Consider the following 24,537-nt stretch of genomic DNA (forward strand, 5'->3'; position numbering starts at 1 on the left):
CGCCTCCTCGCGCGCGCATGCGCAGTACCCTTCCCTAACGGTTTTTTTTTTTTGGTTCGAACACCCGGATTTTAGCGCTTTTTTAACCCTTTTCTCCCCTCACCGCCCCTGAAGTCACCCCCCCGGGTTTCAAGACCGCCGGTGGGAGGAGAGGGGAGGGGGTCTTTCACGGCCAAGCCCCGCGGCGAGGAGGGAGCGGGGTGGGGGGGGCACACGGCTCCCCTCAGCGTGGCGGCCGCCCTCTCCCTCCCTCGTGCTCCCGGCTGGGGCGGGGGGGGGTCGCCGTGGGGGCCGCGTCTCCCCCCGTGGGGCTGGGACCCCCTGCATCCCCCCCCCACATGCAAGGACATATCTGCCAAAAGGGGAGGGGGGGGACACAACAGCACCCTGCTCCCGCCCCCGCCACGTCCCTTCTGGGAGCCCCCCCAGGACCGTAGCAACCGCGGCCAAAAAGCGTGGGGGGGGGGCAGGCGGCGAAGCGCCCCCCCACGCTGCCCCCCACCTCCGGCACCGCCGCAAGGGTTAAGGGCCGGGGAGGGGAGGGGCCGCCGCGCAAACGTCAGTGGCGCGACGAGGGGGGGGCCGCCGCCGCCATGGCCCCCGAGGACCGGGCGGCCTTCCTGCACGTGGCGGCCGGCTGCGCCCTGTGCGCGGCCGTCGCGGCCTCGGGCGCCCTGGACGGGGCCGTGGCCGAGGCGGGCGACCAGGGCTACGCCGAGCCGCCGGTGGCCTGGCTGCCGGGGCCGCTGGCCATGCCCTGCAACGGCCTGGTCAACCTGGCCTACGCCGCGGCCGGCTGGCGCTGGCTGCCCCGCGCCGGGGCCGGCCCCCGCCGCTACCTGCAGGCCGTCTTCGCCGCCATGGCCCTGGCCTACGGCCCCGTGCAGTGGGTCCGCGTCTGGACGCGGCGGCCCCGGGCGGCCGCGCTGGACCAGTGGGTGACGCTGCCCTTCTTCGCCTGGGCGGCGGTGTGGTGCGAGACGGCGGCCGGAGGCCCATGGCGCCCGCGCCGGGCCCTGCTGGCCGTGGCCGCCTCGCTGGCCAGCTACGGGCTGGCCCTGCTGCACCGCCGCGGCTTCGAGGCCGCCCTGGCCGGGCACGCGGCGGCGGCGGCGGCGGCCGCCCTGCGGGCTCAGCGGCGCCGGGGCGACGCGGCCACGGCCCGGGCGGCCGCCGCCGCCGCCGCCGCCTTCCTGGGCTTCGCGGGGCTCAAGGCGGCCGACCTGTGGCTGGGCCGCTGGTGGCTTTTCCGCCGTTTCAGCGGCCACTTCTGGTCCAAGGTGTGCGACGCCCTGCAGATCCACGCCGCCTGCCTCTTCCTCACCCGCCTGGGCCGCCCCCGCGCCGAGACCCCCCCGCAATAAAAACCTGCTGCCCCCCGGCTCCGTCCTCTGTGCGGGGGGCCGGAGAGCCCCCGCGGCGTCCGTCCCCCCCCAAGGCAACGGAGACGGCGTCGGGGGGGTACAAAGGTAGAGGAGGGTTTTATTTGTTTGGGGGGGGGGGGGCAGCGGGTTTCCCCCCAAAAGCCTTCAGTTCCCCGCCCGGACGCCTGGGTTCTCTAGCAGCCGGGAAAGGGGGGGGTCGTCGTCCCCCCTCCCAAAAATGAGACCCGGGTCCGTCCTGCCACCCGTCAGGGCTCGAAGTCGTCGCTCTCCTCGGGCTGGCTGCCTGTGGGAACGGGGGGGGGGGGGGGCAGTGTCAGCACTCCCCCCCCCGGCCCCCCAACAAGGAATTTGGGGAGGGGAAGGGGGTCCTTACCCGGGGGGGGCCCCGACTCGAGGACGCCCAGCGAGTCGAGGCGGCCCTGCTCGTAGAGGGCCAGGCGCTCCATGATGCGGCGCCGCGCCGGGTTGATGACGACGGGGGGGGCCGAGGGGGGGGCCGAGGGGGGGCCCCCCGCTGCCTCCGCCAGGCTCTCGTCGCTCTCCTCCGGCTGGTTCGGGGGGGCCCCCGGCGCCCAGCCCTGCAGCCGCTCCAGCTCCTCGTAGACCTGCGGGCAGCCGCCGGTCAGGCAGCCCCCCCCCAAGGTGCCCCCCCCCCCCCCGGTCCTGTCTCCCCCCACCCCCCCACCCCAAACCCACCTGCGCCATGGCTGGGCGGCGCTTGCTGCGCCGGTGCAGGCAGCGGGCCGCCAGCCGGGCCAGGGCGGCGCTCAGCCGGGGGGGGCAGGCGCCGGCACGGGGGTCCGGGGGGAGCGCGGGGGGGGCCCCGGCCTCAGCCCCTTCCTCCTCCTCCTCCAAGAGCTCCTTCTGCGGGAACACGGTGTTGGGAGGGGGGTCAGGGGAGGGCTTGGGGGGGGTCCCAAGGGGATGCTGGGGGGCTCTGGGGACCCATTGGGAGGGTTTGGGTGGCCCTGGGGGATGTTGGGGGGGCTGGAGGGGGTCCCAAGGGGATGCTGGGGGGCTCTGGGGCCCCATTAGGAAGGTTGAGGTGTCCCTGGGGGATGTTGGGGGGCTCGGTGGGGGGCCCAAGGGGATGTTGGGGGGCTCTGGGGACCCATTAGGAGCATTTTGGTGTCTCTGAGGGATGTTGGGGGGCTCAGGGGGGGTCCCAGGGGGATTTTGCGGGGCTCTGAGGGACCCCAGGAAGATGCTGGGAGGCTACTGGGGGGGCTCAGAGAGCAGCTGGGGGGACAGGGGAGAGCTGGGGGGCTTGGGGGATATTGGGGGGCCAGGGGGACCCCGGGGAGATGTTGGGGGTCCCGGGGGGGGGCTCACCAGGTACTTGGTCCGTCCGCGGGCGTCCGTCTCCATGGCCCGGCGCCCCGTCAGCGTCTCCAGTAGCACCTGGGGGGGAAGGAGTGTTTTTTTGGGGGGGGGGGGACAGCAGGTCCCCCAGCCCCATCGCGCCATACGGGGGGGCACCCCCGACAACCCACCCCAACCCACACTCACCACGCCGAAGCTGTAGGTGTCGAGGGCGGGGGCCAGGGCCCCCCCCTGGAGGTACTCGGGGGGCAGGTAGGCCAGGGTGCCCTGCAGGGCCCGGGAGCCCCCCAGGGTGCCGCTGCGGCCCCCGCTGCCCCCCCGGGGCGCCCGCGCCAGCCCGAAGTCGCTCAGCCGGGGGCTCAGCCCCGTGTCCAGCAGGATGTTGGAGCTGGAGTGGGGGGGGAGCGGGAAAGCGGGGTCAGGGGAACCCCCCAAACGTCCCCCCCGGGCCCCCAGCGCCACCCTCCCGGCACCCGACAAACTCACCTGGTGGGGGTCAAACCCCCCAGGGATCTCCGGACACCCCAAAAGCTCACCTGTGCCCCTGGGAGGACACTGAAACCCTGGGGGAAACCCTATCCCCCCCCGAGACACCCCGAAACCTCCAGGATCTCCCCAAACCTCCCTCATGCTGGGGGGGGGCACTAAAAAAACACCAAGACCCCCCCCACGACACCCCAAAACCTCCCCCGTGCCCCCACCAACACCCAGACACCCCGAAAACCCCGGAGGGACCCCCTGGCCCCGGGGGTATCCCCACACACCAAAGCCCCCCCAGGGTACCGTACCCCCCCTCCCATTGCTCCCAGGGTACCCCAAATCCCCCCCAGTGCCCCTTCAGGCTCAAAGCCCCCCCCTGGATACCCCATTCCCCCCCTCAATGGCCCCTAAAGCCCCCCCCAGGGCTCCTCCCTTCCCCCCCAGGGCACCCCAAAACTCCCCAGGATGCCCCAAGTGCCCCCCAGACCCCACCAGGGTACCCCAAAGCCCCCCATTGCCCCCCAGGGCACCCTCAACCCCCCGAAGTGCCCCCAGGGTTTCCCCATCTGCCCCCTCAGGGTACCCCAAGTGCCCCCTGGACCCCCCCTGTTGCCCCCCAGATCACCTCAGGACCCCCCCAGGCACCCCATAGCTCCCCACCACCACCCCCCCTTCGCCCCCCACCTCTTGACATCGCCGTGGACCAGGGCCGGGGTGTCGCGGTGCAGGAACTGGAGGGCCCGGGCCGAGCCCAGGAGCACGTGGAGCCGCTGGGCCCACGTCAGGGAGGGCTGCGGGGGCTGGCAGGGGGCTGTCAGCCCCCCTTGAACCACCCCAGCACCCCAAAACATGCCCAGGACACCCCTGGGAGCACCCTGACCTCCCACGCACTCCATGGGAACCCCAAAACCCTCCCTGGACACCCCAAACCTCTCCTAGGTCCTTGAGGGACCCCAAATTTCTCCTAGGATGCCTCAAAACTCTCACAGGTCACCTCAAACCTCCCCAAGGCCCTTGGGGCATCCGAAAACCCTCCTAAGAAACCCTGGGGAATACCCCAAACCTCCCCCATGCTCAAAAACCCTCCCAGGACACCCCAAACCTTCCCCAGGCCCTTGGGGGCCCCCCAAATTCTCCCAGGACATCCCAAACCTGCTCTACATCCTTGGGGGACCCAAATACCCTCCCAGGACATCCCAGGGAACACCCCTGCATCCTTGGGGGCTCCCCAAACGCTCCCAGGACACCCCAAACCTCCCCTATGCCCTGGGGGACCCCGAGAATCTCCCAGACCCCCCCAAGAGCTGGGCGCAGTCCCCCCGGCCCCACCTGTGCCCCCAGGCGCTGCTCCAGCGACCCGTTGGCCATGTAGACGTAGACGAGGCAGAAGTTGCCCTGCTCGGCGCAGACCCCCGACAGCTCCACGATGTTGGGGTGCCGGTACCTGGGGGGGAGGGGGGGGCACCTCACACCAGGGAGGGGAGCATGGACCCCCTCGGCCCCTCAAGGAACCCCCTTGACAACCTCAGAAACCCCTCAGCCCCCCATGGCCCCCCCGAGCCCCCTATGTCCCCCCAGAGTCACCTGTACACTGCCAGCCCCCCATTTCCCTCTCCATACGCCCCAAGAGCCCTCATTGCCCTTCAGGACCCCTCCGAGCTCCCTGTGCCCCCGACTCCTCTGAGCCCCCCCTCCGTCCCCCCCATACCGTGATAGCTTCTCCACCTCGGTGACGAAGCTGTTGACAAGGACGCCCCAGTCGAGATCAGCATCCTGCGGGGACAGGGAAGGACACGGGGATGTTGAGGGACACACTGAGTGCACCCTAGGCAGGGGGCAGGGGACACGAGGACACCGTGGGGTCATTGGTGTGGGGACACAGAGACATGGGGACACGTCCAGATTGGGGACAGGGGACACAGGGACGTGTTGGGGTGCTCCAGGGTGGAGATATGGGGACGCAGGGGGATCCCAGGCTGGGGACAGGGGATGGGACATGTTGAGGTGCTCCAGGGTGGAGATATGGGGACGCCAGGGGGATCCCAGGCTGGGGACAGGGGACACAGGGACATGGTGGGGTGCTCCAGGGTGGAGATATGGGGACGCCAGGGGGATCCCAGGCTGGGGACAGGGGACACGGGGACGGGGTACCTGCCGGAGGCGCTTGACGGCGTAGTCGGTGTGCCGGAGCCGGGCGCGGTAGACGACGCCGAAGCCGCCCTCGCCCACCTTGTGCCGCTCCGAGAAGCCTCCCGTGGCCCGGAGCAGCTCGGCCAGGGGCCACGCGAAGGGCTGGGAGGCGCCCAGGGGACCAGGGGGCCCCGACGTGGGGCTGGGGGGCTCCGACGTGGGGCTGGGGCCGGGGCTGGGGCCGAGGCCGGGGGGCTGCGAGACGAGGCCCAGCGAGCCCAGGGCCGAGCACAGCGAGCCCAGGGACTGGGGGGCAGCGGGACCAGTGTCTCCCGCTGCCCCCCAGCTGCCCCAGGGCACCCCAAATATCCCCTGGCACCCCCAGAGCACCCCAAATACCCCTCAGCACCCCCAGCTGCCCCCAAACTGCTCCCCAGGGCACCCCAAATACCCCTCAGCACCCCCAGCTGCCCCCAAACTGCTCCCCAGAGCACCCCAAATACCCCCCGGCACCCCCAAATGCCCCTCAGCTGCCCCCCAGGGCACCCCAAATACCCCCCAGCACCCCCAGCTGCACCACAGGGCACCCCAAATACCCCCCAGCACCCCCAGCTGCCTCCCAACTGCACCACAGGGCACCCCAAATACCCCCCAGCTGCTCCCTAGGAACCCCCTATTCCCTCCTACTGCCCCCCAGAGCCCTCCAGCTGCTCCCCCAGCCCCTCGTCAACCCCCCAGGGCCCCCCCCGTGCCCCAGCCCTATACCTGGTCGGGGGGGGCCGGGGGGGCCAGGCTGGGGGTGCTGAGGAGGGCGCTGGGAGGGGGCCCCGGGAGGGGCAGCGACGGCTCTGGGGGGGGGTAAACGGGGTCGTCACTGGGGCAGGAACGTGTGTCCCCCCCCCCCCAAAGCAGCCCGGGAAAGGCCCCTGCGGGATGCGGGGGAGCCCCGAGCCCGCCCCCCCCTCGCTGCGTTACCTGGGGGGGGCCGTTTCGGGGGGTCCCAGGCTGAGGCGGTGCTGGCGTCCGAGGGGGGGCCCGGGGGGGCCGTGGGGGTCAGCGGGCTGGGGGCCACCGAGAGCGTGGGGGGCAGCCGGGGGGGGGTGGCAGGGGGGTGCCCTGGGGACAGAGCCGGGTCAGTTGGGGGGGGGGCACTGTTGGTCCCAAGGGTTTGGGGGGGGGGGGGTCCCATGGAGTTCAGGGCGGTTGCTGGGTGTCTGGGGGGGCCTGGAGGAAGCCGGGGGGGGGGTCTGGGGAGTCCTTGGGGGTCCCATGGGGGTATTGGGGAGCCCCAGGAAATCTGGGGGGGCTATAGGGGAGCCCTGGGGGATCTGGGGGCCACTGGGGGGCCCTGGGGGAATCCAGCGGGGACCTGGGGGGATCTCAAGGGGGACTGGGGGTCCCCTGGCTGATCTGGGGGAATGCTAGGGGGATCTGGGGGGTCTCAAGGGGGCCCGGGGGGGATCTGGCGGGCTGTGGAGGATTGGTCTTAAGGGGGATCTGGGGGGCCGGGGAGGATCCCAAGGGGGAGTAGAGAGACCCCCGAGGAGGATCTGGGGGTCTGTGGTGGACCCCAAAGTGGATCAGAGGGACCTGGGGGGTTGGGAGGGATCCCAAGGGGGATCTGGGGGATCCCAAGGGGATCGGGGGGGACCCAGGGGGACCTGGGCGGTTATGGGGGATCCCAAGGGGATCAAGGGGACCCGGGGGGGTTATGGGGGTTCCCGACGGGGATCAGCAGGATCTGGGGGATCCCGAGAGGATTGAGGGGACCCGGGGGGGTTACAGGGGATCCTGAGGGGGATCAGCAGGATCTGGGGGATCCCGAGAGGATTGAGGGGACTGGGGGGGGGGTTACAGGGGATCCTGAGGGGGATCAGTGGGATCTGGGGGATCCCGGGGGGAATGAGGGGACTGGGGGGGGTTACAGGGGATCCTGAGGGGGATCAGTGGGATCTGGGGGATCCCGGGGGGAATGAGGGGACTGGGGGGGGTTACAGGGGATCCTGAGGGGGATCAGTGGGATCTGGGGGATCCCGGGGGGAATGAGGGGACTGGGGGGGGTTACAGGGGATCCTGAGGGGGATCAGTGGGATCTGGGGGATCCCGGGGGGAATGAGGGGACTGGGGGGGGTTACAGGGGATCCTGAGGGGGATCAGTGGGATCTGGGGGATCCCGGGGGGAATGAGGGGACTGGGGGGGTTATGGGGGATCCCGAGGGGGATCCCGAGGGGGATCTGGGGGATCCTGAGGGGATCAGGGGGACCTGGAGGGTTATGGGGGATCCCGAGGGGGATCTGGGGATCCCGGGGCACTCACAGGCGGCCAGGAGGTCGTGCGCGCGGCGCAGGTCGAGCTCACGGAGCAGGGCCAGCAGCTCGCCCAGGCGCCCGTTGCGGTGGCTCCAGCCCCACACGACGCTGTGGGTCGGGCTGGAGGTCGCGGCCGCCAGGCGCAGCTCCACCTGGTCCCGCACCACCCGCGAGGCTGGCGGAGGCGGTCAGCGCCCGCCGAGGCCCAGGCCGCCCCGACCCGTCCCGGCGGGTCCCAGTCCGCCCCAGTCCGTCCCAGTCAGGTCCCAGTCCACACCAGTCCAGTCCTTGTCTGCCCCAACCCCTCCCGGCGGGTCCCAGTCAGCCCCAGTCCGTCCCAGTCAGGTCCCAGTCCAGTCCCTGTCCGCTCCGACCCGTCCCAGTGGGTCCCAGTCCACCCCAGTCCATCCCAGTCAGGTCCTAGTCCATCCCAGTCCATCCCAGTCCCTCCCAGTCCGGTCCCTGTCTGCCCTGACCCATCCCAGTCAGGTCCCAGTCCACCCCAGTCCATCCCAGTCCGGTCTCAGTCCACCCCAGTCCAGTCCCTGTCTGCCCCGACCTGTCCCGGTCAGGTCCCAGTCCACCCCAGTCCAGTCCCTGTCCGCTCCGACCCGTCCCGGTGGGTCCCAGTCCACCCCAGTCAGGTCCTAGTCCATCCCAGTCCATCCCAGTCCCTCCCAGTCTGGTCCCTGTCTGCCCTGACCCATCCCAGTCAGGTCATAGTCCACCCCAGTCCAGTCCCTGTCTGCCCCGACCTGTCCCGGCGCATCCCAGTCAGCCCCAGTCCGTCCCAGTCCGGTCCCAGTCCGGTCCCAGTCCGTCCCAGTCCCTCCCAGTCCAGTCCCTGTCTGCCCTGACCCATCCCAGTCAGGTCCCAGTCCACCCCAGTCCAGTCCCTGTCCGCCCCGACCTGTCCCGGCGCATTCCAGTCCACCCCAGTCCATCCCAGTCAGGTCCCAGTCCATCCCAGTCCGTCCCAGTCCGGTCCCTGTCCACCCTGACCCGTCCCGGTCAGGTCCTAGTCCGTCCCAGTCCAGTCCCTGTCCGCCCCAACTCGTCCCGGGCTGTCCCAGTCCGTCCCAGTCAAGTCCCAGTCCATCCTAGTTAGGTCCCAGTCCACCTGTCAGGTCTCTGTCCGTCCCAGTCCATCCTAGTCAGGTCCCAGTCCATCCCAGACAGGTCCCAGTCCATCCCAGTCCACCCCAGTTCAGTCCCTGTCCACCCCGACCCATCCTGGTCAGGTCCCAGTCCGTCCCAGTCATGTCCTAGTCCACCTCAGTCAGGTCCCTGTCCACCCCGATCCATCCTGGTCTGCCCCAGTCCATCCCTGTCTATCCCAGTCCAGTCCCAGCGTATCCCGATCCATCCCTGTCTGTCCCAGTCCAGTCCCAGTGTGTCCCAGTCCATCCCTGTCTGTCCCAGTCCAGTCCCAGCGTATCCCGATCCATCCCTGTCTATCCCAGTCCAGTCCCAGTGTGTCCCAGTCCATCCCTGTCTGTCCCAGTCCAGTCCCAGTGTGTCCCAGTCCATCCCTATCCCAGTCCAGTCCCAGCGTATCCCGATCCATCCCTGTCTGTCCCAGTCCAGTCCCAGTGTGTCCCAGTCCATCCCTGTCTATCCCAGTCCAGTCCCAGTGTATCCCGATCCATCCCTGTCTGTCCCAGTCCAGTCCCAGTGTGTCCCAGTCCATCCCTGTCTATCCCAGTCCAGTCCCAGCATATCCCGATCCATCCCTGTCTGTCCCAGTCCAGTCCCAGTGTGTCCCAGTCCATCCCTGTCTGTCCCAGTCCAGTCCCAGCGTATCCCGATCCATCCCTGTCTATCCCAGTCCAGTCCCAGTGTGTCCCAGTCCATCCCTGTCTGTCCCAGTCCAGTCCCAGTGTGTCCCAGTCCATCCCTATCCCAGTCCAGTCCCAGCGTATCCCGATCCATCCCTGTCTGTCCCAGTCCAGTCCCAGTGTGTCCCAGTCCATCCCTGTCTATCCCAGTCCAGTCCCAGTGTGTCCCAGTCCATCCCTGTCTGTCCCAGTCCAGTCCCAGTGTGTCCCAGTCCATCCCTGTCTATCCCAGTCCAGTCCCAGTGTATCCCGATCCATCCCTGTCTGTCCCAGTCCAGTCCCAGTGTGTCCCAGTCCATCCCTGTCTATTCCAGTCCATCCCAGTCCTATCCCAGTGTATCCCGATCCATCCCAGTCCAGTCCTAGGGTATCCCAGTGTATCCCAGTCCATCTCCATCCCTTCCAGTCCATTCCAGTCCGCTCCCAGTACACCCTAGTCCATCCCAGTCCAGTCCCAATGTACCCTAGTTCATCTCTGTCCGTCCCAGCCCGCCCCAGTCCGCTCTCAGTCCTCCCCAGTGCGCCCAGTTACCGAAGCGCTCCCAGTCCGAGTGGCTCAACGCGTCCATGAGGCGGCAGAAGCTGCACATGAGCCAGGCGGGCAGCTCGTACAGGAAGGGCCCGAGCCCCGGCCCCGGCCCCGGCCCCGGCCCCGGCCCCGGCCCCGGCCCCGGCCCCGGCCCCGGCCCCGGCCCGGCCATGCCCGCCCGCCGGTCCCTCCGCGGGTCACTTCCCCTTTAAGAGCGGCCGCCCTACTGCGCAAGCGCGCGCCGGCCCAGCCGCGCCGCCATCTTTAGCGTGGCGGAAGTGCCGCCTCTTCCCGCAGCGGCCCGGTTACCGGGCGGCGCGGGCGCCACGTTGGGTGTGGCGGAAGACACCCCCCCCCCCACCACGGAAAGGGGTGTAGCGAGGGCGCCATCTTGAGCGAGGCGCCTCGGGGGGAGGATGGTGGGAAAGGGCGGGGCTGGGGCGGGGCGATAGGAGGGCACGCTGAGGAATGGGCGTGGTCTGACCGAAAGGGGCGGGGCTTGTGGGGCTGCTCGGCGGGGCGGGGCAAAGGGGGCGGGGCTCCGAGGTGGGGTGGGAGTCCTGTGCCGTGTGCAGTGATTCACTCACCAGGTCCCTCCCCGCGATGACATCATCCAGGCGATGACATCACTGAGGTGCCCCACGATGACATCATCAAGGCCATGATGTCACAGCTGCCCAGACACCCAGGTCCCCCCCCCCCCCAGTGATTCCAGATTCACTCCGGACTTGAGGATGGCATGGGGATGGGATGGGGATGGAAGCGGCCGGAAGCGACTCCGGATCAGCTCCAGCACCACCACGCGGATCGACTCCGGATCGGCTCCAGCACCACCACGCGGATCAGCTCCGGATCAGCTCCAGCACCACCATGCGGATCGACTCTGGATCGGCTCCAGCACCACCACGCGGATCAGCTCCGGATCAGCTCCAGCACCACCACGCGGATCGACTCCGGATCGGCTCCAGCACCACCACGTGGATCAGCTCAGGATCGGCTCCGGCACCACCACGCAGATCAGCTCTGGATTGGCTCCGGCACCACCACGCGGATCGACTCCAGATCAGCTCCAGCACCACCATGCGGATCAACTCCGGATCGGCTCCAGCACCACCATGTGGAGTGACTCCGGATCGACTCCAGCACCACCACGCGTATCGACTCCGGATCGACTCCAGCACCACCATGTGGAGCGACTCCGGCACCACCACGTGGATCAGCTCCAGATCAGCTCTGGCACCACCTCGTGGATCGACTCTGGCACCACCACGTGGATCAGCTCCGGATCGGCTCCGGCACCACCACGCGGAGCGACTCCCCGTCAACGCGGCGGGGAGCTGGTGCCAAGCAGAGCAACTTGGGATCAGAGCCTGGGATGAGATCCGGGATGCTGTGACTCCAGCGCAGGAACTGTCGTGATCTGGAGTCGCTCCAGATCCATTCGAGCTGGAAGATCTGCCCAGGATCTCATGCCACTCCGGATCCACCCAAGCCAGATGGACCTACGTGCAACTCGAGCCGTTGCAGATCTCCTGCTGGAGATGGAGGATCTGCCCCGACCTGGCGTCTGCAGACGGATTCGGGATCTTGTGTCACTTGCATGACCCAAGCTGGAGGATCTACCCGAGCTGCTGTCTCCTGAGCAACCTTAGATCACCGGCTGGCGATCTGGATTCACTTCAGATCCACCCAAGGCTGATCAACATCCTTCCAACGTGGCCATGACATGGAGCCACTCTGCATTCGCCAGCGATCCGGAGATGGAAAGCTCTGCCACGCCACAGTGTCTCCAAACCCAACTGTTGGCAATCCGGAGAGGGAAATCTCTGCCCGGCCATGGCATCTCTGGATCCAACCACCAGCAATGGAAATCTTCACCCAGCTGCAGCATCTCCGGATCCATCCACCGGTGATGGAAATCTCCACCTGGCTGTGGTGTCTCTGGATCCATCCACCAGTGATGGAAATCTCCACTCAGCTGTGGCACCTCCAGATCCATCCACCAGTGATGGAAATCTCTACCCAGCCGTGGTGTCTCTGGATCTTTCCACCGGTGATAGAAATCTCCACCCAGCCGTTGTATCTCTGGATCCATCCACCAGTGATGGAAATCTCTACCCAGCCATGGTGTCTCCGGATCCATCCACCGGTGATGGAAATCTCTGCCTGGCCATGGCCTCTCTGGATCCATCCACCGGTGATGGAAACCTCCGCCCAGCTGCGGCGTCCCCGGCGCCGACCGCCGCTGATCCGGCACTGGAAACCTCCGCCCGGCCACGGCGTCTGCGGATGCGCCCGAGCCGCGGGGCCGGCGGGCGCTGCCGCTCGCTCTGGCTCCGGCTCCGGCTCCGGCTCCGCGCGGGCAGCCAGAGCCGCTCGGGGCCCTTCTCCCCCGCGTGCCGGTTAATGAATGACGGCAGACGAGCCTGGCGTTGGGTTTACACAGATTTATAGATCAAATCTAGCACAGGTTACAGTACTTACCAACAAGAGATGCAACTAAAGCGCGGAGAGCATGTTTGCCGAGTACTTTGCTGGGAGCGGGGAGCGGGGGCGCCGCCGCCGCCGCCGCGCGGGGGGAGCGGAGCGGGGGGACGGGGCCCGCGGACGCCGCGAAGCCGCCCAAAAAGAATCGACAGCCGTGGTTTTTCTTGTAAATTTATAAGGCAAACGTCTTCTGTCGTATATATATATAATAAATAGGTACAGGGTTATCTCCGGAGCCTCCGCACACGGACGGTTACATTCGCACCCACTCGCTGCCTCTGCGCTCGGGGCCGGGGGGGCCCGGCCCTGCTCCCCCCCGGCGCGACTTCGGCTCTCTTTTGTGTGTGGTTTTTTTCTTTTCTTTTTTTTTTTTGCTCTTTTCTCTTTTGTTTTTTTAGCAAAAACGGGTCTGCCGGGGGGGGAAGGGGACAGGGCGGGGTGGGGACCGGGGCTCTGGCGGACGGGGCCGCGTCCCCCCCCGGGCCGCGGAGGGGGCCGGGGAGGCCGGGCCCCCCCCCACCTTTATTGCCATGACGAACCGGGGCGGGGGGGGGACACGGAATAACAGGGAACCCCCAAAAGCGGCGAGTTTGGGGGGGGCGAGCGCTAACAGTCCCTGGCGGGGGGAAGACGGGGGGCGCAGGCCCCCCCGGCCCCCGCGGCGGCGTGGAAGAACCTCGCGCCAGTGCTACTTCCCGGGGCGGTGACCCCCCGAAACGGCCCCCCCGCCGCTCCCGGGGGCCGGTAAAGTGCAGGACGGGGGGAGTCCCCCCCGACCCCGGCTCGGCCGAGGAAATGGGGAAAAACTCATGATTCGAATGATTGGGGGGGCGGTGACCCCCCCGCGCATGATTTTGGGCGGCCCCCGAATGGGGGCGGTGTTGGGGGGCGGCACAGGCGCTCCCCGTTGGGCGGAGACCGGATTCCTCCCCCCCCCCCAATCCGGAGTCGCTCCGGATTGGCTCGAGACCGGATCCCGGTGCAATCCGGAGTCACTCCGGATTGGGGTGGGACCAGATCCCAGCCCAGCCCACCGTTACTCCCGGCTGGATCAAGACCGGATCCTGCCCCAATCCAGAGTCACTCCCCACCGGATGGAAACCGGATCCGCCCCTCCAATCCAAAGTCACTCCCAATTGGATCATGGCCAGATCCCGTCTCAACCCAGAGTCATTCTCAGTCGGGCTGAGGCCGGATCCGCCCTGATCCGCAATCCCTACTCCTTGGCCCACGGCCGGATCCTCCTCCCGCTCTCCCCACCTGCTCCGGGGCTGCTGGGGCGCAGACCAGATCCCGACCCAATCCAGAGTTGCTCCTGGCTGGACTGAGGCCAGATCCTGCCTGCAGTGCGGAGTCACTCCCAACTGCACAGAGGCTGGGCCTCCCTGAGCCAGAGCCGCTCCGGATTGGCTCGAGACCGGATCCCGCCCCAATCCGGAGCCGCTCCGGATTGGCTTGAGACCAGATCCCTCCCCAATTCGGAGCCGCTCCGGATTGGCTCGAGACCAGATCCCTCCCCAATTCGGAGCCGCTCCGGATTGGCTCGAGACCAGATCCCTCCCCAATTCGGAGCCACTCCAGATTGGCTCGAGACCGGATCCCGCCCCAATCCGGAGCCGCTCCAGATTGGCTCGAGACCGCATCCCGCCCCAATCCGGAGCCGCTCCAGATTGGCTTGAGACCGCATCCCGCCCCAATCCAGAGCCGCTCCGGATTGGCTCGAGACCGGATCCCGCCCCAGTTGGGAGAACTCCTGACTGGCTCAGGACCAGATCCCGCCTCAATCCAGAGTCTCTCCCAATTGGGTCAAGACCAAATCCCACTCCAATCCAGAGTCGCTCCTGACCGGCTCGAGACTGGATCCCACCCCGATCCGGAGCGACTCAGCCTTCGATCAACACTGGACCTGCCCCCCCCCCCAACTCATTCCTAATTGGCTCGAGACTGGATCCCACTCCATCGAGTCACTCCCAATTGGCTCCGGGCCGGCTCCCGCCCCAATCCCGAGTCGCTCCGGAGCGGGCCGAGACCGGATCCCGCCGCGCGCCGTAGCCAAGCCGGGGAGGGGGGCCGGCGCACGGCGGCGGATGGGCAAAGGCACATCCCGGGGGGCCCCCGGCGCCTCCGTCCACGGCTTGGTTAGTGCAAATGGTTCCCTAGGCTAAAAACGTGGAAAAAAACAACCCCCCAAAAATAAACCTGGAAGAACGAGTAAAGCGCCGAGCCGAGGCCGCGCGCGCGCGCCCCCCCCGCACGAGCGCCCCCCCGCACGAGCGCCCCCCTCGCACGAGCGCCCCGACCGCTGCTGGAGGGGGTCGTCCCCCGGGCAGCGGCGCCACGCGGTCGAGCGTGCGGGGAAGGGGGGGAAGGGGACCCCCCCTCCTCTTTCTAGAGACGAAAGTGCAAAGTGGTTTCGGGCCCCGTTTTGGGGCGGGGGGGGGTCTCCGCGCCCCTCGCTGTGCTTTTCGGTAATAAAAACGAGGTGTGTTGGGGGGGGACCCTCGGAGAGCTGCCTGGAGCGGGAGGGAGAGGGAGGGAGGGAGGGCGGCGTGTGCGCGGGGACAGGGGGTGCGTGCGGCTGCCTGCGTGCGCGCGGGGAGGGGGGGTCGGGGGAGGGAGGATGAGGATGAGGATGGGGGGGGTCCGTCCGTCCGTCCGTCCGTCCGTGCGCCTGGCCCCGCGCGCTGGGCGCTCACAGTCAGCTGACCCGCTCGGGCACAGGCGTCCTGGTGTCGACCGCCTCGTCCCGGCCGGCGGGCCGGGGCACGGAGGCGCTGGGAGGGGGGGGAGCCGCCGCCGACGAGGAGGAGGAGGAAGAGGAGGAGGAGGAGGAGGAGGAGGAGGAAGAGGAGGACGCAGTGTCTTTGTGCTCGGCCTCCCCTCGGTGTTTGTAGGCGGCGGGCGGCGGAGGGGGCGGGTGAGTCTTAGCCGGCTCCTTGGCGCAGCCGTCGCTGGCCGCCGGGCCCCCCTTCTCCTCCGAGCACCCCTTGCCGCTTAAGTCCTGAGCCGGGGCGGGGGGGCTGGCGCTGTCCTTGGGGCTGGCGGGGGGCTCGGGGGCGGCGTGGGGCGGCGGCGGGGGCGGCGGCGGGGACGCCCGCTCCTTCTTGCCGGGCGCCAGGGTGCGCCCCTTGGGGCTGCCCTCCTTGCTCCGCCGCCCGGGGCTCTTGGCGCTTTTGGGTCCCTTGGGGCTGCGCTCGGGGGCGGGCGGCGGGGGCTTGGCGGCCTCGCGGGCCTCCAGGACTACGGCCTCGCGCGTCTTGCGCTTCTTGATGGGCAGCACCGTCTCCTGCACCGCCGGCGCCGCCAGCTCCTTCACCGCCTTCTTCTTGGCCTCCGGCGCGGCCCCCGCCCCGCCGCCCGCCCCCGCCCCGCCGCCCGGTTTCCGGCCCCGTTTCTTGGGCACGGCCTGGCTGTCCGGCTCCGATTTCCGCTTCCGCCCGGGGCGCTTCACGGACAGCACCTGGGCCGAGGTGGTGGCCGCGGCGCCCTCGGCCCGAGCCCCCGGCTGCCCCGGCTGGAAGGGCATCTTCACCAGCAGCTTCCCGGAGCTCTTCTCGATGACCCGTTTCACCTGCACGCCCTCCGAGGCCGCCGTCTTGGGCTTCGCCGAGCCGCTGCCCTTGGGCCGGCCGCGGCCTCGGCCCGTCCCGGGCCCTTTCGGGGATTTGGGTTTCTTGGGGGGTCGCTGCTCCCGCCGGGACGGGCTGCCCCGGCCGGTCACCGTGAAGTCAAAATCGTTGGGGTCCAGGGAGGTGTCTCCTACCTTTTCGAAGTAGGCGATCAGCTCCACTTTGGAGCGGAAGGCTTTTCCCTGCGGGCTGGGGGCAGAGAGAAGGAGAAAAAGGGGGCGTCAGCGGCGTCCGCCTCTGCCGGCCGGGCCGAGGCGGGCCTCTCGCGCGCCCCCCCGGGGCCGCGGCACTCACTTGATCAGGTAGACGTCGTATTTGCCGGCCGAGCGGCCCGATTTCCTCTGCTTCAGCTTGCGGGTCCAGCCCTCAGGCAGCGTGGGGTCGTCGTACATGGGCCCGCGGTCGCGGATGATGGAGCGCCGCTGCTTGGGGGAGGCCGAGGCCTCGGGCGCGGCCGGCGCCGTCCCGGCTCCCTCCGAGGTCTCGGCTTTGCCGGCCTCGGCCGGCTCGGCGGAGGGCTGCGCCGGCTCATGCTGCTTCTCCTCTTTCCGCTCCTTCTTCACCTTCTTGGCCTTGGGGGCCGGTCCTTCAGCCCCTGTAAGTTCTCCTCCGATTTCTCTTCCCTGCAAGGAGGAAAAGAGGGTCAGCACCGGGGCAGCCGGACGCGTCGCCGGCTCGCTCGGAGCCGCGTTGCGCCCGCCCGCCCACCCGCGTCCCACCGTCGCGCCGCTGGGGGCCCGGCGGGCCGAAAGCCGGCAGCCTGGGGCCTCCGGCGCCCGGCGAGAAGCAGCCAGCGCCGCCCTAACGCGTCGCCGAAGGCCCGCGACGTGTCGGCAGAGCGGCCGCAGGGGCCGTTTCGCAGCCGCGTCACCACGGCCGGGGCTGCGTTTGCCCGGCGAGCGCTGCGCAAACGCATTGGCGCGCGGAGCCTCCGGGCCCGGCGGAGGGCGACCGTCGCCGTCCGGCGCGGTGGGAGCCTCTCCGGCCCTTCGCGGGGACAACCGGGAGGGAATAAAGTAAAGTATCTAGGGCGGGCGCCAGCTGCTGCCGAGGTCTCGCCGCCGAACGCCACTCTCTCGGCGGAGCCGGCGGCCGAGATGAAAGCAGAGGAGGAGCGACGGGGAGGGGGGAGGAGAAACGGCTCCGCGCTCAGGCTGTAATTACAGCTGCAGAAAAATCAAAGTGTTGGTAAATAAACGGCGAGGGGAAGTGCCCCGGGGGGAACGTGCCCCGGGCGGCGCTTGCCGGGCCGAGGGGGGCCGCCCCCGGGGCCGGGGTCGCCCACGAGACGGCGGCGCATCCCCCGCGGCGGGCGACGGAGAGGCTTGGGGCCGGGGCGCCGCCATCCGGGCTCGGGAATTAAAGGCGCCCCGAATCCCGCCGAGGGTCCGGCCGAGACTGACTGGCGCGCCTGCGGCTAAATTTAGCGCCGGGTGGGCTGTGCGCTGCCCCGCGGGCCGGCGCCGGGCCGGGCCGGGCGCCGACGGGGCCGCCTGCCCAGCGGCCCGGGGAAGGGGGCTTCTCCGCGCTGCCCCCGGCGCGGCAGGCGGCCGGCGGCGCGGGCCGGGCTCGCCGCGCTGCCGGCCGGCACACGGTGGCGCTCGGGCCCCGCGCACGGCCGCTCCGGATCGCCCTCCGCCCCGGGGGGCTCGCCGGCGTGGGGCCGCCGCGGACCCCCGAGCGGCCGGCGTCCCCCTCCGCCCCGGCACGCAAGAGGCGCGCGGGTCCCGGCCGGGGCGAGCGCGGAGCTGGCCTCCCCGCCGCGGGCGCGGGCTCCCGGCAAAGCCGCGACGGCAGCGTCCTGCCGGAGGGCTCAGCCCCTCGCCGGGGCGCCCGCCCGTCCACCCGCGCGGGAGATGCGTTAATTCCCCGGCACGGGGATTTTGCGGGCGCGAAAAGCCCCGGCCCCTGGCTCCTCTCAGCCTCGCCGGGCGGCCCCCCGAAAGCGCAGGCCCCCCCTTCGCCTTCCTCTCCTCCCCGCTGACAAAGCCTGCGCCGGGTGTGGAGCCGCGCTCGGCCCGCCGGTCCCCTCCTGGCAAGGAAAAGGGAGGTCAAGGTAAGGCCCGGGGAGACGCGTCGCCCCCCGCTCCCCCGTTTCGGGGCGGCCGCGGGGAGGACGAGGACGGGCGCCGAGGAGCCGCGGCCCCTCCGCCTGCTGGGGGATTTCGGCCGGGCCGGGGGAAACCCGGCTCTGGGCGCCCCAAAGCCGCCGCCAGCGCTCCGGGGGGCGAGGTGCTGAGCCGCCCCCGGGAGACGCGGCTCCTCCCGGGGCCGCGGCGGCTCTCGGCCACGTCGCCGCCGTCCCTTTCCCCCTCCCGCAGGCGGGACAGCAGACACGGCGACCGCGGAGGTTGAGGGGACGCCCTGAGCCGCCGCCGGCACCAGGAGAGGCCGCAGGAGACGCGGGGACGGTCCTGGGCGGCCGCAGCCGGAGACGGAGCCGGACCGCCGCCGGTGGGAGCACGAGGCCACTTGGCGCCGGGGCGCTCCGAAGCTGCCCCTGCCGCGGATTCGCTCCGCCGCTTGTCGCAGGGCAGCAAGAAATTAATCGGCTGCTCGTTAGGGGGACGACGACGATGCCGCCTTTCAGGTCAGGCTCAGGCACCCGCTGCTCCCGCCAGAGCGAACGCTTGTGCGAAGGCGCCGGAGCCGATCCGGGCGGTCCCGGGTCCCGCGGGGAGCAGGGGCGCCCGCTCCGCGGCGGGAGGAGGGAATGAAAAGCAAAACAAAAACCAAACCAAAGCAGCACCAAATAAAGCCGCCCGGGGAGGCCTTTGTGCCTCGGGCTCTTTAACACGCAGGGCCGCGGCCGGGGCGAGCAGGGCCGCAGCGGGGGAGCCGCGGGGACGGGACCGGGGCCGGGGCGGCCCCGGCGCGGCGAGGAGCCGGCGGCAGGGACGCTGAGCGAAGCCGGGCCCGGATCAAAGGCCGCCTCGGAGGCGCGGCGGGGCTCCTCGGCATGGGGCCGTGTCCGGGGCCGGCCGCTGTCCCGGGCCGGCCGGCTCGGCCTCCTTCCCTCCCCGGCGCGGCGGCCGCTGGCAGCCGGCGGCCCCCGCCCCGGCCCCGGCGTCCTTTCAAAGCCGGGTTGGGGCCCCGGCCCTCTCGCGTCGGCCGGAGATAAAAGCCAGCGGAGAAACGCCGCCCGCGGCTGGCAGAAAGCAATGGATTTATCTGTCGGACGCTGGATGTGCGCTGCAATTAGAGAGCAGGGATTAAACAGCCCCCCCTCCCGGCTCCGTCCCGCTCCCCCCCGCGCCAAGGCCCCCGACCCCCCTCCGGCCTCCCCCCGCCTCTCCCGCCTCCGCTCGCAAAAGAATGGCCCCTGTGTGTCACTAACGAGGCCCAGCGCTAATCAGGAGGCCGTGTGTCGCACTGGATATGGGAACCGGCTCGCGCGGCGGCCGCGGGAGCGGGCCAGGGAGCCCGGGTCCGGGCGGCAGCCGGCGGCGCCGGGTCCGGGGGGCCGAGGGGGACGCGGGCGCAGCGGTGCCCGTGCGGGTCGGCCACGGTGGCGGGGGGGAGGCCGGCACCGCAGCTCCTGGCACCGCCGGGCGGGCCGGGGAGCCCGCGCGGAGCCTGGCACCGCGGGGCCGCGCCGCTGCCGGAGCCTCCAGGGCGCAAGTCGGCGCGCGGCCTCCCCGGCCCGCTCCGTGCCGGCGGGGCGCGGGGGGGGGGGGCGAGCCCCCGGCGGCAGCGGGGACGGCAGCGGAGCGCCGGCACCCGCGAAAAAGGCGGGAAGCGGACCCAGGCGCCCGGGCCGCCGGCCTGCCCGTTTCTGCCGAGTTTCGCTTTCCGCACAGTTGCGTTTCCTCCGCCAGCCGGTTCGCCGGCGAAGGGGGAAGGGAGCTGCCGCCGGCCTCGGCCCAACTTCGGGGGGGAAATTCGAAAAGGAAACCCTCCGGCATCCTGCTTTCGCCCCGCCGCCAAACCCACGTGCCGCCGGGCCGGGCCCGGGCTCTTTCAAACCCTTCGTGCCGCGCGCCGGCCAGGCCAACCCCGCGCCCGGGGGCTCGCGAGCGCCGCGGGGCAGGCGGGGGGCGAGAGCCGGCCCCCGGCACGCCACAGCCGAAAACCACGTCGCAGCGAGCTCGGGGAGGGCAGGTCCGGGCCTGTTTTAGGTCAAAGCTGACGCTTTTAGCGTGCTCGGAAACATTCAGCCGCTCGGGACGGAGCGAGGCGAGGGGAAACTCCCAGCAGCGTCCCACGACGACTCGTGTCCGAAAACCCCGGCCGGGCTCGCGAGAAAAAAGCGCTCGGCGCCCCGGCCGAAAGCCCCGGCAAAAACATCCAGGCGGAGAAATACCCGGAGCGTCTCCCGGCCCGAGCGGGCGCCCGATCCGTCGCTGGGAGCAGGGGTCGGCACCGCGGGCCCGGGGCGACGGCGAACCGCCCCCGCGCCGGCCGCCGCCGCCACCCGAGCCGCGGGCGACGCCGAGAGCGGGCGCGCGGTGCCGAACCGCCTCGGCCAAAGTCGACGCGAGCCCGGCCCCGGCCCGGCGCCCGGTTTAAAACGGAGCCGCGCTGCCCCACGGCGCGGAGCTCCTGCCGTGGCCAGGGGCCGCGCGGGCGGCCCCCCACGGCGACGCGGCGCGGGGCTCTCCGGCGAGCTGCCCGCCAGCTCCCGCCCAGGCCCGGCTCTCCCCGCGCTGGAGGAGGTGCGGGAAGATGGGAGAAGGTCAGATTTCATTATTATTATGATTCGGAAAAAACAACAACACGATAATGAATCTCCTGCACAATCGCTTCCCCGGGAGCCGCCTGCAGCGGCCTCGGCTTCCCCCCGCGAACGCCGCGCGGAGGGGGAAGCGCCGGCGGGGCGTCGAGGCGCCCGCGCGGGACGGCCCCGCGAGTCCCCTCCGCGCGCCTCCGCCTTCAGCCGCGCCGCCAACGACCTCCTGACACGGCCAAGTCCTCCTCCGCCCCGGCCGGCTCCGGCGCCGGGGGCCCCGCTCTGGGCACGCGGCGGCCCGCGGGGTCCCGCCGCGGCGGGGACTAACCTCGCCGAGCCGCGTCCGGAGCCGCCGCGCCGCCCCGGGGCCCGCGTCCGGGTCGAGACGGCCTCGGCGCGCCGCCTGCCTCCCCCTCCCGGGGTCCCCGGGCCGGTGCTGCTGGGGAAGGGAGCGAGACGCGGCTCGGAGCAAACCTTACCCAGCCCTGCTGCCGTGGACAAAAAATAAACATGTCGGTACAGCGCCCCAGCGGCCCAGCCCGACGGCTCCTCCGCGCCGGGCGTCTCCTCGCCGCTCCGGGGAGCGGCCCGGCCGGCCCCTTCCTGCCGCCGTCTCCCTTTCCTCGAAAACCGGGCTGCGGTGCGGACGGGAGGGAAACGCCGCTCCCGAACCCGGCGCCGGTCTCGGCCCCGAAGAGGCTGCGGCGCTTCCTGGGCTTGCCGCCCCTCGCGTGACGCCGGTGCTCGTTGCCGCCCCGCAGCCGGCGGCGGGACCCTCTCCGCCCCGCGGCAAAGGGGGAAGCAGGGGTTTTTCGGCGTGGCCGCCGGGAGCGGGCAAGCGGGAGGTCCGCGGCCGGTGCGCGGGAGACGATCTTTAGGTCAGCTGAGCGGAGCCCGGCGGCGGCCTGCACGGGCACGGTGATGCCGGCGGCGGGAAGCGGGCCCCGCGCGGCCGCGAGCGGGAGAACTTCGGGACGGGCGCGCACGGACGGCCTCGGCGCGAGCAGCAACGACGGGCGCGCGAGCTCGGCTTGGCGCGACCGGGAACGCGCCCAGCGGCTGCCGGTGCGAAGGAGGTTTAAGCGGAGCCGAAAGGGCGCGAACACACGCGCGGGGCGGCGCGGGTTGGCGCGAGCAGGCCGCTGCCGGGCGGCAGGACGGCTCCAGACGCGAGCGAGGCGTAGGGGAAGGCGCGGGACCAAGGGGTTTGGCGCACACAGGCCAGGGCGACGCGAGCGGGACGCCTGGCTCGGCGTAAGGCGCGCTCGGTGCCGGGACCGGCACGAGGGGGAATTTGGGGCTGCGCCGAAGGGGTCGGCGTGAGCAACGTTGGCGCGAGCGGGCCGTTTACGGCCGGGCTGAAGGGGCTGGCGCGAGCGGGATGGGCGCGAGCAGGACAACTGCGGAAGGTCTCGCGTGACCGTGACGTTTAGAGCCACCCCGAAGGGGTCGGTGCGAGCGCGGCGTTTCGAGCCGCGCTGGAGAGGTCGGCGTGAGCGGGACGCTGCCGAAGGCGTCGGCGCACGCGTGAAATTTCAGACCGCGTCGAAGGGGGCTGCGCGAGCAGGACGCTGCCGCAGGCATCGGCGTGAGCGCGGCGTTTCGGGACGCGCCGAAAGGGTCGGCGTGAGCGAGACGCTGCCGAAGGGGTTGGTGCGAGCGTGGACCACGTCAAAGGGGGCGGCGCGAGCAGGACGCCGCTGGAGAATTTGGCGCGAGCGGGTCGCGGCTGCAGTTGGGCGTGAGCGCGGCATTTTAGACCGCGTCGTACGGGTCGGAGAGAGCGGGACGCCGTCGAACACGTCGACGTGAACACAACGTCTCGGGCCACGCCAAATAGGTTGGCGTGAGCGGGACGATGCCGAACGGATTGGCGCAAACGCAACGTTTTGGGCCGCGTCGAAGGGGTCGACGTGAGCGGGACGCTACCAAGCAGACTGGCGTGAACGCGAGATTTCGAGCCACGTCAAAGGGGTCGGTGTGAGCAGGACGCCGCCAAACGGATTGGCGTGAACGCGACATTTTGGGCCATGTCGAAGGGATTGGCATGAGCGGGACGCTGCCAAATGGATTGGCCCGAACGCGACATTTTGAGCCATGTCGAAGGGGTCGACGTGAGCGGGACGCTGCCAAACGTTTTGGCATGAACGTGACATTTCGGGCCACGTCAAAGGGGTCGACGTGAGCGGGACGCTGCCAAACATTTTGGCGTGAACGTGACATTTTGGGCCACGTCGAAGGGGCTGACGTGAGCGGGACGCTGCCAATCAGCTTGGCGCGAGCGTGACATTTCGGGCCGCGTCGAAGGGGTCGGCGTGAGCGGGACGCTGCTGAGGGGGCCAGCGGGAGCGTGACATTTTGGGCTGCGTCGAAGGGGTCGGTGTGAGCGGGACGCTGCCGAGGGGGCCGGCGGGAGCGGGACATTTTGGGCCGCGTCGAAGGGGTTGGCGTGAGCGGGACGTTGCCGGGAGCGGGACGCTGTCGACCGGCTTGGCGCGAGCACGACGTTTCGGGCAGCGTCGAAGGGGTCGGCGGGGCCGGGGTGCTGCCGAGGGGGCCGGCGGGAGTGGGACGCTGTCGACCGGCTTGGCGCGAGCGCGGCGCTTCGGGCTGCGTCGAAGGGGCCAAGGGGGCCGGCGGGAGCGGGACGCTGTCGACCGGCTTGGCGCGAGCGCGACGTTTCGGGCTGCGTCGAAGGGGCCGGCGGGGCCGGGGCGCTGCCGACCGACCTGGCGCGAGCGCGGCGCTTCGGGCCGCGTCGGAGGGGCCGGCGGGAGCGGGACGTCGCCGAGGGGGCCGGGGCGGCCGCCGCCGAGGGGGCGGGCGGGAGCACGAGGCCGGGGGCCGCGCCGAGGGGGTCGGCGGGCCCGGCCCCCTCCCCTTCACCCGCGCGCCCATCCCGCGGGGGGGAGGGGGGGGCGCGACCGTTAGTGACGCACTCGCGGCTGGCGGCGCCCACCCCCCTCCCGCGCCGGGCGGGCGGGCGCGCGCGGGCGGGGAGGGGAAGGGAGGGGGGTCTCGCGCCCGCGCGCGGGAAAACAGGCAGCGGCGGGACCCCCCGCGCGACCTGCGCACGCGCCCCCCGCGCGAGGGGGGGGGAGAGGCGGGGAGGGGAGGGGGGTGGGCGCGCGCGCAAGGGGAGGGGAGGGGAGGGGGGGAGGCGCGCGATGGTCCCGTCCGCCGCTCCATCCCCCCCCACACGCGCACACCCCGCCGCCCCTCTACCCCCGGCTCCCCCCCCGCGCCAGGGGGGGCGAATGGTCCCGTCCCCCCCCCCGCCCCGGCCCGCGCGCGCCGGGCGCCTCTCTGCCCCCCCGCCCCCCCTCGCCGCCGCCGCCGTCCTCCCTCCCTCCCCCCCCCCGCCGGCAGGTCACTCACAATCTCTCCTCGTCTCCGCTCGGCGCCGCCGCCATTTTCTTCGCAGCGAAGAACCCGCGGGGGGAGGGGGGGGGAAGAGAGGGGGGGCGGGGGGGAAAGGGAGGGAGGGAGGGAGTGTGTGTGTGTGGGGGGGGCCCAAACCGAGCCGGAGAGGAAACCCGGAGCGGCTCGGGCCCCGCCCCGGCCGCGCGCCGATTGGCCGCGCCGCCCGCCGCTCAAGGCGGCGGCGCTCGCCGATTGGCTCGCGGCTTTCCCCCCGGGGGCGGGGCCGGCGCGCTCCCGGCGGCCGTTGGAATTGGCGGGAAGCGCTGTCAGTTACAACGTTCCAAACGGGGCGGGGCTGCAGAAGCGCGCGCGGCTGCCCATTGGGCCGCGGCCG

At 71.1% G+C, this 24,537-nt stretch overlaps 3 protein-coding genes across 6 annotated transcripts; 1 reads left to right on the forward strand and 2 right to left on the reverse strand.

Moving 5' to 3' along the window:
* Window positions 1-264: 264 nt before the first annotated feature.
* On the forward strand, window positions 265-1,510 carry TMEM187 (transmembrane protein 187). Its single transcript, XM_068924109.1, has one exon. It carries the CDS (start codon window positions 594-596, stop codon window positions 1,362-1,364), a length of 771 nt encoding a protein of 256 aa, XP_068780210.1. The 5' UTR covers window positions 265-593; the 3' UTR covers window positions 1,365-1,510.
* On the reverse strand, window positions 1,496-10,177 carry IRAK1 (interleukin 1 receptor associated kinase 1). Of its 4 annotated transcripts, none has more exons than XM_068924095.1 (13): window positions 9,999-10,177; window positions 7,636-7,803; window positions 6,294-6,434; window positions 6,084-6,166; window positions 5,340-5,624; window positions 4,897-4,961; window positions 4,518-4,632; window positions 3,873-3,988; window positions 2,895-3,096; window positions 2,718-2,786; window positions 2,082-2,249; window positions 1,759-1,990; window positions 1,496-1,668 (listed from the first exon to the last, which is right to left on the reverse strand). In XM_068924095.1, exons 1-13 carry the CDS (start codon window positions 10,165-10,167, stop codon window positions 1,631-1,633), a joined length of 1,851 nt encoding a protein of 616 aa, XP_068780196.1. In that variant the 5' UTR covers window positions 10,168-10,177; the 3' UTR covers window positions 1,496-1,630. The 4 variants fall into 4 exon arrangements, with proteins under 4 accessions (XP_068780196.1, XP_068780197.1, XP_068780198.1 ...); XM_068924096.1 differs by lacking the exon at window positions 2,082-2,249 and adding an exon at window positions 3,195-3,252; XM_068924097.1 differs by lacking the exon at window positions 2,082-2,249.
* Window positions 10,178-12,640: 2,463 nt separating this feature from the next.
* On the reverse strand, window positions 12,641-24,206 carry MECP2 (methyl-CpG binding protein 2). Its single transcript, XM_068924099.1, is given in 4 exon segments — window positions 12,641-16,300; window positions 16,406-16,688; window positions 16,691-16,734; window positions 24,159-24,206. Coding segments are annotated over 4 exon segments (1,482 nt in total). The 5' UTR covers window positions 24,194-24,206; the 3' UTR covers window positions 12,641-15,180.
* Window positions 24,207-24,537: the final 331 nt, after the last annotated feature.

This window comes from Struthio camelus, chromosome 38 (genome assembly GCF_040807025.1).
Source record: "Struthio camelus isolate bStrCam1 chromosome 38, bStrCam1.hap1, whole genome shotgun sequence".
Classification (NCBI taxonomy): domain Eukaryota; kingdom Metazoa; phylum Chordata; class Aves; order Struthioniformes; family Struthionidae; genus Struthio; species Struthio camelus.

Bases quoted from the DNA above. Each gene is read 5' to 3' on its own strand.
- TMEM187 (XM_068924109.1), top strand. From the start codon at position 594: ATGGCCCCCGAGGACCGGGCGGCCTTCCTGCACGTGGCGGCCGGCTGC.
- IRAK1 (XM_068924095.1), bottom strand. From the start codon at position 10,167: ATGGCCGGGCCGGGGCCGGGGCCGGGGCCGGGGCCGGGGCCGGGGCCG. The intron at 3,989-4,517 runs GTGGGGCCGGGG...GCCCCCTGCCAG, and splicing joins AGCAGCGCCTGGGGGCACAG to CCCCCGCAGCCCTCCCTGAC. The intron at 3,097-3,872 runs GTGGGGGGCGAA...CCCCCACTCCAG, and splicing joins GTCCACGGCGATGTCAAGAG to CTCCAACATCCTGCTGGACA.